Source organism: Schistocerca serialis, chromosome 7 (genome assembly GCF_023864345.2).
Source record: "Schistocerca serialis cubense isolate TAMUIC-IGC-003099 chromosome 7, iqSchSeri2.2, whole genome shotgun sequence".
Classification (NCBI taxonomy): domain Eukaryota; kingdom Metazoa; phylum Arthropoda; class Insecta; order Orthoptera; family Acrididae; genus Schistocerca; species Schistocerca serialis.
Window position 1 is genome coordinate 212,642,922 of NC_064644.1, and position 12,602 is coordinate 212,655,523.

Consider the following 12,602-nt stretch of genomic DNA (forward strand, 5'->3'; position numbering starts at 1 on the left):
CGCGTATGACTTCAAGGACCAGTCTTTGAGATATCCGGAACTGTCTTGCAGTACGATGTGTGCTTCGCCGAGGTGACTGGTGAACTGTGTCAAGAATCGCGTCCTCTGTTCGTGAAATACGACTAGTACTTGGACTACCTCTGTCCATTATTTATGGATGAAGATTACCAGTTCACCGAAGGTGTTGCTCCAGGTCACGAAAAATTTACGTAGCAGGAAAGCGCCTTTTAGGGTACTGTGCAGCGTACACTCGAGCAGCAGAAGTAGCAGTTTGGTTATCAGATGCATTCAGCATTAAAGCTTATTGACTTATTCATCGTTTGTGTACTCCATTTGGAATCCGCTATATGAACTTGGCGGCACCACTTATGTTTGTGCACTGCGCGGTTAGTACACACATACATGCAGTTTAATGGATCCCACTGTCATTTGATAGGCTATTGTCATGAGACAAAATGATGACCTGCTTATAAACTACGAGACCTAGTGATCAGGTGTCTAAAAATAAAAAAGGAACCTGACCAGGATTCGAACCAAAACGCCATTGTGGATGTATGTAGGATGTCCCAACAGTCTACTGTATGAGCTAATGTGACCAGTAAGGCAATGTGCAGTGATACAGGTTCCTCTGTACATTAAAATGTGCCGCACGATGTGACACGGTTGCAAGTTCCTCGTTTACATAAATGTGTTTTCAAAATGCACCTGATCTTCTTTTGCTAGATAAATTTTTGTTTTCAGTGTGTTTGAGGAATCGTAAGTCGACCTCCAGGTGCGGCATTTTTTTTCTTCACCGTATATAAAGGTCTCATCTCACAACTGGCACAAATAATAGCTATGTTGCGGGAAGTCCAACAGATTTTATTTTCAAGTCAACAGAACCTCCATAAGGATTACAACACAAACGGTTCTTGACACAAATCCCGAAATTAGAAAATTCCGCTAAAACTGATTGTTGATTAGAAGCATCATCTGTAACTTCACTTACATTGTTTGATTACTTTTTTATGCACTAGAGGGTGTGTCCATTTCACTCTTTCCAACACTACAAATGTCAGAACTTTCACTGTCAGCAGCTGATGAAACGGAACCACTTACACAAAAGGTGTCTGTAAACTAATTCCCAGCGAACTTACGCTCTTTAACTAATGCTGCACACCTAGGCATCGTAAGAACTATGACACTCAGCACTAAAAGTAACAAGACAGATAAACTCCGAATAAGGCACAAACGATACTCAAGACTCAAAACACTAACTCACAGATCAAAAACTGAACTGTAAACACAGCTGGTTGCTATGACAATGATACCAAGCGAAAGGTAAGAGTTTCTACAACAGAAGAATGAAATCCACAGCCTCCTATATGTAACGTTTCCAAAAATTGGAAGGGTTGAATATGAACACACCATAAGTTGAGTAGTTTTCCTGAGCACACACACAATTTTCAGAAATTAAATAAAAATATTTCGAACTAGAATTTCTTAACAAATTTTGCAGTATTTTAACTAGAAAATTTAAAATTATTTTATAGGTTTAACAACTGTAAATGCGATTTTTTACCATTTTTGCGACATTGACTCCTCTGAAGTACATACATAACATTTGTCCCCACGTATAGCAAAGATACTACCAACAACTTTATTACACTACCCATTTATATTGGTAATGTATACATTATAGCAATGTGAACCTCACAGCTGGCATGCATCAGACATACTTCTCTGTTCATGGGGTAAGGAACAGGAATACCCACATGCTTCATTTCCGAAGTCTAATACATGTAATATTTTTTGCAGAGCTTAGTTGCGTATGCCTAATAACAGTAATGTCAACAATTTCATATTGCGTATCGCAAGAGATATAGAATCCACATTTAAAACCTTGCTTGTAGCTTCATATTGTACAATTATAGAACTGCATAAAACGTGTCTAAAAAATACTTAAGCGCGCATCTGCGTTACAAACATGAAAGTGAACCCAGTCCAGGTTATACTGGCCGCCACCTTACCTTAACAAAGTCTTCACTGAGGTGTTCCTTCGCGAAGAGGTTGACGATTTTGATGGTGACGTCAAGCCCAAGAGCCTTAGCGGTGCACAGAGCTGTTCTGCAAGGCGGGCTGACGGGAAAATGGTACAGAACTATCGGCATCTTCTCAAGCTGCGTCTGAAAACAGATGTAAGAAGTAACACCATTATTTTAAAGATTAATTACTGTAGAAAGATGTACTCCTCCAACTGAACGGGGTATCTTCCAGTATTATCCTCACTCACTGACTCTAAACATCCTTCCTATCTTCGTAATTTTGGTATTGTTCTGAAACATTAAATGTGAAACAGCCATTTCATCTTTTCTTTCGAACCAAAATAGCGAGACACTGCTAATAAGCCGTTTCTAAAATTTCTGTCTTAATCGTAGTGGTAGACCTGGGGATTTTTTATGTTGAGAAAAGACTAATTCACGTGAGCAATCTTGCTTCGACTTTGCAGATTTCTAGAATTCTCGGCGCCATCTAATCCACAGAAGTGTACCCGAAAACTTATATTACTCTCAACACTCTCTGCGTAAAACAAATAAAAATAATCGCATATCGTTCCGCTACTCATTTGACAACTTTCATTAGTGTCATTTAGGGACGATACAGCTATATTAGCCCTTTTCATAGATTTTCTGGCGAATTTGATGAACAATAAGCTATTAACAAATTTGATTTCTGGGGGTCAGACAATGAGAGAATGCACAGTCAGGAAAGGAGGAGACGTGAGATTCTCAAGGCGACGACACACGGGACGCGACAGCTATAGATGACATGCAGGCAAGCGGGGTATCCAACGTTACGAGACACCGCGCCGTCGGCATACGGTTTGTAGCTGGTTAACGTGATATTTATAGTTTGATTTAAACTAGTTGTCACTTGACCTTTAAGCTCCGAAGCCGGCCGGAGTGGCCGAGCGGTTCTAGGCGCTACTGTCTGGAACCTGCGACCGCTACGGTCGCAGGTTGGAATCCTGCCTCGGGCATGGATGTGTGTGATGTCCTTAGGTTAGTTAGGTTTAAGTAGTTCTAAGTTCTAGGGGACTGATGACCATAGAAGTTAAGTCCCATAGTGCTCAGAGCCATTTTTTAAGCTCCGAAGTTGCGGCGTTGTCTCGTCGAGTAGACGCTGCAGGCAGGCGTCACAGCGCACCACTCTCCGCGGCGATGGTAAAAGTCTCTACCTTCCACAAAAATCAAGTAAAAAATTAATTTCGGTTAGAGAAAGAGTTACATTAATTAGGTACAATTTTCGCATTCGTAAACAGCTTCAAATGTGTCACGTCATATCTCAAAAACTAATGCTCTCACAGCAATACTTTTTTCCTTTTTACCAAAATATCTCCCTTGGCAATAATTTTTTAAAATTTTCGAACAGCACTGCCTCTCCTTTATACAAGGTGACTCAAAAAGGACTTTATAGCTTTGGAATGATACAGAAATTTATTGAGAACTTGCAGAATCGGTGGATGTGTCATTTTGTAGCAAACAGCCTCAGCTGTCACATAAGTATCAAGTGTCATTCGATGTGACTAGCATCTGTGATGCAGCGATATTCCACCGGTCATCTGCTTCTCCCCCACATTCGTTGTATCAAATGGGTGTAACTTGTGCAATAGCAGCATACATTCGATTTTTCATTTTGGCTAAATTGTCTGATGGATGGTGGGTGGGTGGAGGGGGGGGGGAGACATATACCCGGTCTTTAATGAAACCTCAAAGAAAGCACACAGCGAGCGCTCTCGTCACCAGTGGAAGCAGACATTTTAACGGTGCACTGCGCTGCAGCTACTGGTGGAGGAATGGGGCACTGATGAGCTACGTGAATCAAACTTGAGGTTGAGATTTTCAGTCTGCAGCGGAGTGTGCGCTGATGTGAAACTTCCTGGCGGATTAAAACTGTGTGCCGGACCTAGACTCGAACTCGGGACCTTTGCCTTTCGCGGGCAAGTGCTCTACCAACTGAGCTACCCAAGCACGACTCACGAGCCGTCCTCACAGCTTTACTTCTACCAGTCCCGAGTTCGAGTCTCGGTCCGGCAAACAGTTTTAATCTGCCAGGACGTTTCAAACTTGAGGTTGTTTGCTACAAAATGACACGTCTATCGTGAGGACATAATAACGTGGCAGTTTTAAATGTGGAGTGTTTTGAACTATGTTTGCGTAAGATACCGGTAGAGGTCGGGTCTGAATCACCACTGCCAACCGCAGCAAACATTTGTGCTATAGTCACTTCCAAATGCATTGTGTACTCCAATTTGCTTCCTACTGTGGATTGCTTTTTGTTTCAAGTGAAAAGAATTATCCCGGTGCATAAAGCGATTCGAATGCGACTCTCACGACAGCAAAAGGAATCAGAGCAATCCGTATGAACTTTGTCAGTTTTGATTTCGTGTAAGCACGGAATGCGGACGTAGGATGGCAGCTCTTCGAGAGGGGGCGGGGCTTATTCCCCCACACCGCTCCTCTCCCCATGGACAACTAAGTTCACGTTTGTTTCCTGCCGCGACCGGATGCCACGATATACTGTCCGCATAATACCGATTCTGTAAGTTATCTCAATATCTTTCTGTATCATTCCAAAGTTTCAAAGTCTTCTAGACTCACCCTGTCTAATAACCTTCTGAAAATAGCGTTTTCTTGGAACTGTGTCGGTATTTAACTTATAACACGTATGAAGTTTAAAGTCTCTATCTCCTAAAAAAATAATGTAAAAACTTTGAAGTTTACATATAGTATCGCTTTCAGTAGTATCTCTATGCACATCCAAAATCTTTTCTTTATTTTAATTACGGAGGGTGTTACGTTGATTATTGAAATAGTTTTCGCGTCAAGGAAGGTTCCCTTCTTATCTCTGCAATCTCGGTAACTATTTCACAGATGAAATAACGTTTAGTGTCTAGACAAAATGAAATATATTTAAAATGCAGTATAACTACCATAAGGAGGTGATGGGAGGTGGTTGAACAGTATCGCTTAAAAGGGAAACTCCGCATCGCATCCCCGTCAGATATGGTGGCAAGGCGACCCATTGGATGGCCCGTCAAAAACTGGACGCAGATCAAGCACGAAAACAGGAAGAAGGTGAACCGAAATGAAAGAAGAAGCAAAATCGAAACGGTGAACGGTCCAAGCTCAAGATCTGCAACATTGAGCGCACTTAAATGGCCACGGTGTCATACTTATGTGGTCACGGTGTTGGACCGCGCCGGGGGAGCTCCGCGTTCACATCTCACTCATGCCACATATTTTTTTTCACAACATTATGAACTGTCCGTCCGGTCATTGACGTGTCTGTTCGCTGTATTTAAATTCGTGTTTGTGTCGTGGTGCAGTGTCCATTTGCCACAGCTACTGGTAAGGAAATGACCTCCAGAGGTACGGACCTCCTATTTGTTCTGCACAAGTTATGATCCTTGCATTCCGTCTGGAAGTTTAGATTCCTGAATTCCTTTCGTGTAACATATCACACCATTTTATTTGTTGTTTTCATTGCTGTGAGGTCTATTCAGCATCTCGCCAGCTCTCACTATTCACACACTTAATTGCGACGATAATACATTCTTATCACATGACTCGTATTCTACACTGAAGAGCCAAAGAAACTGGTACACCTGCCTAACATCGCGTTCGGTCCCCGCGAGCACGCAGAAGTACCGCAGCAGGTCGTGGCATGGACTCAACTAATGTCTGAAGTAGTGCTGAGGGAATAGACACCGTGAATCCCGCAGGGCTGTCCCTAAATCCGTAAGAGTACGAGGAGGTTGAAATCTCTTCTGAAAAACACGTTGTAAGGCATCCCAGATATGCTCAATAATGTTCATGTCTGGGGAGTTTGGTGACCAGCGGGTGTTTAAACTCAGAAGAGTGTTCCTGAGGTCACTCTGTAGCAATTCTGGACCTACTGGGATGCCGTATTGTCCTGCTGGAATTGCCCGAATCCGTCGTAATGCAAAATGGACATGAATGGATGCAGGTGATCAAGCAGGATGCTTACATACGTGTCACCTGTCAGAGTCGTATCTGGACATATCAGGAGTACCATATCTCTCCAATTGTACACGCCCAACACCATTACACTACCTCCATCAGCTTGAACAGTCCACTGCTGTCATACAGGGACTTTGGATTCATGAGGTTGTCTCCATAACCATATACCCCCAGCCGCTCGATACAATTTGAAGCGAGACTCGTCCGACCAGGCAACATGTTTCCAGTCATCAATAGTCCTATGTCGGTCTTGGCAGGGCCAGGCGAGGTGTAAAGCTGTGTGTCGTGCAGTCATCAAGGGTACACGAGTGGGCCTTCGGCTCCGAAAGCCCATATCGGTGATGTTTCGTTGAATGGTTCCCACGTTGCCACTTTTTGATGGCCCAGCATTGAAATCTGTAACAATTTGCGGAAGGGTTGCACTTCTGACACACTGTAACATTCTCTTCAGGCGTCGTTGGTCCCGTTTATTGTAGGATCCTTTTCACATCGCAGCGGTGTCGGAGATTTAATGTTTTCCCGGATTCCTAATATTCACGGTACACTCGTGAAATGGTCGTACGGGAAAATCCCCACTTCATCGCTACCTCGGAGATACTGTCTCCCATCGCTCGTGCGCCGACTGTAATACCATGTCCAAACTCTGTTAAATCTGATGCCGGCCGGGGTGGCCAAGCGGTTCTAGGCGTTACAGTCTGGAACCGCGCGACCGCTACGGTCGCAGGTTCGAATCCTGTCTCGGGCATGGATGTGTGTGATGTCCTTAGGTTAGTTAGGTTTAAGTAGTTCTAAGTTCTATGGAACTGGTGACCTTAGAAGTTAAGGCCCATAGTGCTCAGAGCCATTTGAACCGTTTTAAATCTTGATAACCTGCCATTGTAGCAGCAGTATCCGATCTAACAACTGCGCCAGACAATTGTCTTGTATAGCCGTTGCCGACCGCAGCGCCGTATTCTGCCTGTTTACATATCTCTGTATGTGAATACACATGCCTCTTCCAGTTGCTTGAGGGTATAACCACTGTATGTACTGCCACTGCCAAGACTACAGTAGGAGAACAGACACGTCAACGATCAAACGAAAATTAAGTAATTTTTTGAAATAAAGCTGGTGCACGAGGGAGATTAGAACCCGTATCTTCCTCTTGGAGGGCCAACACCATGACCATACAACCACGACTCCGTGATGCGAGCAATTCACTCGATATGGCACATCTTAGACTTGGACCGCTCGCTTTATATTTTACTTCTTTTTTCACAGTTCGGTATACCTTCATCCTGTTTTAACTATGATCCGTGTTCAGTTTTTGATGGGGACTTTCCCTTGTTAGTCTCACAATAGCAAATAGAAACTGTTGGAAAAAGTCACAAACACAAATACAGGGTGATTCAAAAAGAATACCACAACTTTAGGAATTTAAAACTCTGCAACGACAAAAGGCAGAGCTAAGCACTATCTGTCGGTGAATTAAGGGAGCTATAAAGTTTCATTTAGTTGTGCATTTGTTCGCCATTTCAGCCAATAAAGTTTTTGGTCCCTTTTTCTTCGAAGGTGCTACTGTAACTGGACTACAGTATCTGGAGATGTTAGAGAATTGGCTGTTCCCTCAGCTCGAACAAGAAGCACAACAATTCATATTTCAGCAGGATGGAGCGCCACCACATTGGCACTTATCTGTCCGTAACTACCTGAACGTCAACTACCCGAGGCGATGGATCGGCCGCCAGGCAGCCCGTGACAGAGCACTTCATCACTGGCCTCCAAGAAGCCCTGATCTTACCCCCTGCGATTTTTTCTTATGGGGGTATGTTAAGGATATGGTGTTTCGGCCACCTCTCCCAGCCACCATTGATGATTTGAAACGAGAAATAACAGCTGCTATCCAAACTGTTACGCCTGATATGCTACAGAGAGTGTGGAACGAGTTGGAGTATCGGGTTGATATTGCTCGAGTGTCTGGAGGGGGCCATATTGAACATCTCTGAACTTGTTTTTGAGTGAAAAAAAAAAAAAACCTTTTTAAATACTCTTTGTAATGATGTATGACAGAAGGTTATATTAGGTTTCTTTCATTAAATACACATTTTTAAAGTTGTGGTATTCTTTTTGAATCACCCTGTATAACGGAATTAAGACGTTCTTTAAAGTACGCTTTACCTCATATATTATCAGACAATGGGAAGACACTGCTTCATTCAGTCATATTCAGCAGAACTGTGTCGCTGCTCCTAGTGACAGATATTATTAGGTCTTCGACGCACGCTCTGTATCATACGTTTCACATGATCCACTACCTTTCGCCAGTCGTCTAGTGTCACTTTTTCAATTGTCTCCTTCAACAGGCGTTCCATTTTGGTCACCGTAATTTTTATGTTCTGCAGCAGTACGACAGAGCCCACAGTAGTTCTATTGCGCCGAAATGTGATGTAAGATGGGTTACTTTCCTTATGTGACACAGGTTCTAATAATTCTGCCCTTATCAAGTTACTGTCAAGCTGTAACTTACGTTTCTCGAGCCAACAAACGAACTCATTTTTCTTCGTTGACTACGTGGGCGCCATATCTTCTACAAGCGTATGAAATGGAGCGTACTGAGTTTTTCGTTAGGTTTCGAAACTCAGTGTCCTCAAACCATTTCACAACACTATTGTGGTTCATTTCTTTGTGGTAGTCGGAGGTCTTTGAAATGAACAACAGCAGACAATTAGAAGTGAAACGTTTTGAATTTTCGGCATGCGCTAAAATTATAATTTTGCCTCTGCCGATCGTAGCTGCCTTACTACCGCTGATGGTATCATCTGTCCAACCTTTTTTAAACTATGTCCCACATTCATACGTGTTTCATCAAGTCAAACGATATCTTCAAAATTTTTCCCACTAATTCTCTATGAAAGCATCATCGCCACGTGCAACATCTTGGCGTTCCATTAATACCTTGTGGCCAGAAATGGATTTATAGCGTAATCCTAACTTTTTCACGACTTGTAACAAGGAACATTTCCTACCTTGAAATAGGTCTGCTACTACAACGGTAGCATGCAACTTCTTGAGGGTCGGATCCTCCTTACTTGAATAATATGCGTAAATCTGATTATGAACCGCATCTTGCTGAAAAAGACTCGGCAGACATCTTGCTGAAAAAGATTCGCCAGACTCTTCTTTCGCGAATTTCTCCTTGCGCATTCTTATCACTGATCGTTCGCTTTCTAGAGCAGCTGCAGTTTGCTCCACCACTTTATCCAAAAGAAGTAGAGGCGATCCTGCATCCCTCTGTCTGAAAGTACTCCCTTAATAAACACACGAATTCACACGACTGACCGACATAATTACACCATGTCCGACATTTACTGAAAGTTTTCTAGGCGTGCGCTGCCTCTGTCTACCCCTCTTTGGACTACATTCGTCACACATCGCAAGGCACGAAAGGGGACGAGAGCGACCGCGGGGCAGAAGCCTCACCGGCAGGGACGCTACATCCTAGATAAACAACTACAGGGGAACTGACACAGCACTTCTGCCCACATCAGGAAGAAAATATGTTTACTAGAAGCCAAGCTCTGATTTGCAGACTGTCGCCAATCACAGCAAGCTGGCTAGTCCATCAATAGCTCCCCCCCCCCTTTTCCCCCTGCGGGCCCAGGGGTTACAATAGGCCTGAGGTGTTCCTGTCTGTCGTAAGAGGTGATTAAAGGGAGTCTCACAGCTTTCGGCCTTTATGTGATGGTCCCTTGTAGCGTTTGACCTACATTTTTAAAATTTTCCCGAAGAGCGAGCCTATTGGGGAAGGGCGCCTTACGTGGTGCATCGTGTCCATCGTGCAATGAGATATTTAGCCCACTTTCACGTCGTGGCATTGCAGTCCCGCTCATCCTCCATCTCTTGAGCGAGGACACCTTCCTGGGTGCGTTTTCCCCCGCCCACTATGCTGTGTCGTTTTCTGTGCCGACGAGGACCGTGGAATTCTTTGCACCTCGTACGCAGCACGGTAGCCAGTCCATTTTGGTGTGGCCATCATGTACCCTGTTGGTTGTAGCCCCCTGACTACACAGGGATCGCTCTGCTGAAGCCTGCACCCTTAACTCCCCATGTATGCCAAGGAGTAGACGCCCGTCACCCTGGGGCATCGGGACTCCCGGCAATGGCCATCCTGCCAGATGGCCTTTCCTATGGCTGGGTGGCGCCCCTGGTCGGAGTGGATGGTATCAGGGCGGATGATGTGCGATGAAGCGAATCACGTCATCACTTGATGGTGATCCAACGCCACCAGTCTCTAAGAGATCCAAGTCTCAGTACAATGCAAGGAAGTATGAGCCTAAATCATTGCCCACCCTGGCCACACCACCAGAGGAACGCCAGGATAAGGATGGCAGCGAACCTTATTCATCCCGGTACCTCTAATGTACGAGAGCTGATGGTGACTCCTCTGTCTTGATGAAGCTTCAGTTTTTTGTAGAGCATTTAGAGGACAAGTTAGGGGAGGCGGAGGGCTTGTCCCAAATGCGGTCAGGGTCATTCTTGATAAAAATGGCATCCTCTGCCCAGTCACGGGCATTACTCGCTTGTGCCAAGCTGAGGGATGTTTCCATTACCATCACGCCTCATAATGGCTTAAATACGTTCCAGGGTATTATATTCCACAGGGACCTTGTTTTGCAGCGAGCTGCACGCCAACTTATAGCGACAAGGAGTTCATTTCGTCTACCGCATCCATCGGGGCCCGAGGGATAATAAGGTTGCCACCGGTGCCTTCATCTTGGCCTTCAAGGCTGACGCATTACCGAGAAGGCCAAGGTGACAGTCTATTGCTGTGATGTCAAGCCATATATACCTCCCTCAATGCAGTGCTTTAAGTGCTGGAAGTTCAGCCATATGTCATCCAGCATCACATGTCGTGATTGTGGATGTCCATCCCATCCCAGTACCCCATGTGCCCCGCCTCCCATCTGTGTCAACTGTGGAGAGCATCATTCCCCTTGCTCACCAGACTGCAGGATTTTACAGCGAGAAAGGAAAATCATGGAATACAAGACCCTGGACCAACTAACCTACACTGAGGGCAAGAGGAAATTTGAGTGGCTATGATCTCCTATTACGCCGCTGCTATGAGATCAGTTGTAGCCCCATCAGTTCCATGAGTTCCAGTCGGCTCTGAACCAGAAGACTACACCTTCCCCCTTGATGGTAGGGGCACTTGCCTCCCTGTTGCTCCTACACTACCTACCTCAGCAGCATTGTCCCCCCAACCATCGTTGACACCAGTCCCCACTTCTCAGCCGGACAAGCATAAATCTTCTTCGGTTCCTCTCTCTAGGAAGGCAAACACTTGGGTCACTCCCTTCTCAGGTTTCTGCTAGTGGGAAAGATGACACCCACCAGTGACTGAAGTGCCCAAAAGCAGCTGGTCATAGAGCTTTACGATCATCCTCAGTCACGGAGACTGAATCAGTGAAGCTCTCCCAGCCAGAGAAACCCAAGGATAGAAAGAGAAATCCAGAAAGAAGATCCCCAAGACCAAGGGAATTGCGGTGGCACCCACACCACCACTGCCTACAAGCTCTGTGTCTGAGAATGAGGTGAAGATTCTGGCGTCTGCTGAGGATCAAGATCTCGCCAGACTCTCAGACACAAAGGATATAGATTGTTCAGGAAAGAAGTCAGTGGCAGCAGGTGACCCTGAGGCGTAGATTACCTCACTGAGTGTTTCATGCCTTCCTAGTCTCACGATGACGTCATCCTCAAGCGGAATTTCAGCGGTTTTTTCCACCACCTGGCTGAGGTACGCCAACTGTTAAGCTTTACACCTGCTTTCTGCATTGTCCTGCAGGACACCTGGTTCCTGGCAATGTGGACCCCTGCCGTTCACAGCTACAGGGGATATTACAAGAACCATAGCGAATATAATAGTGTGTCAGGTAGAGTTTGAGTTTATGTCCTGAACTTAGTATGTATTGAACCTGGCCCCCGTCAAACTCCTCTTGAAGCTGTGGCAGTCAGGATACGGATGACACAGGAAATAACTGTCTGCAACATATACCTCCTTCCAGATGGTGCGGTACCCCTGAGCGTATTGACTGCACTGATTGATCATCTCCCTAAATCTTTCCTACTTTTGGGAGATTTTGACGCCCATAACCCCTTGTGGGGTAGCACCATGCTTACTGGTTGTGGCAGAGATGTCGAAAATTTAATGTCCCAACTTGACCTCTGCCTCTTAAATGATGGGCCACCATGCATTTCAGTGTGGCTCATGGTAGTTATTCGGCCACTGATTTATCAATTTGCAGCCCAGGACTCCTCCCATCTATCCAATGCAGAGCACATGACGACCTGCATGGTAGTGACCTCTTCCCCATCTTATTGCCACTCCCCTGGCGTCAGGCCCACGGACGCCTACCCAGATGGGCTTTAAACAAGGCAGCCTGGGTAGCCTTCACCTCTGCTGTCACCATTGAATCCCCCCACGTGGTGCCATCGATGTTGTGATTGAGCAGGCCACTACAACGATAATTTCTGCAGCATCCCTCGTTCTCTAGGGTACCCCTGGCGAAAGGCAGTCCCTTGGTGGTCGCCGGAAGTCGC

General features: G+C 45.2%; 1 protein-coding gene across 1 annotated transcript in view; it reads right to left on the bottom strand.

The window, feature by feature from the left end:
• Positions 1-12,602, bottom strand: part of LOC126412239 (glutathione S-transferase D7-like) — a 92,177-nt gene that overhangs the window by 48,731 nt on the left and 30,844 nt on the right. Inside the window, exon 2 of the mRNA XM_050081731.1 lies at positions 2,010-2,165. Within this exon, the coding sequence (XP_049937688.1) occupies positions 2,010-2,150 (141 nt within the window). The 5' untranslated portion in view covers positions 2,151-2,165. The remainder of the gene's footprint in view (positions 1-2,009; positions 2,166-12,602) is intronic.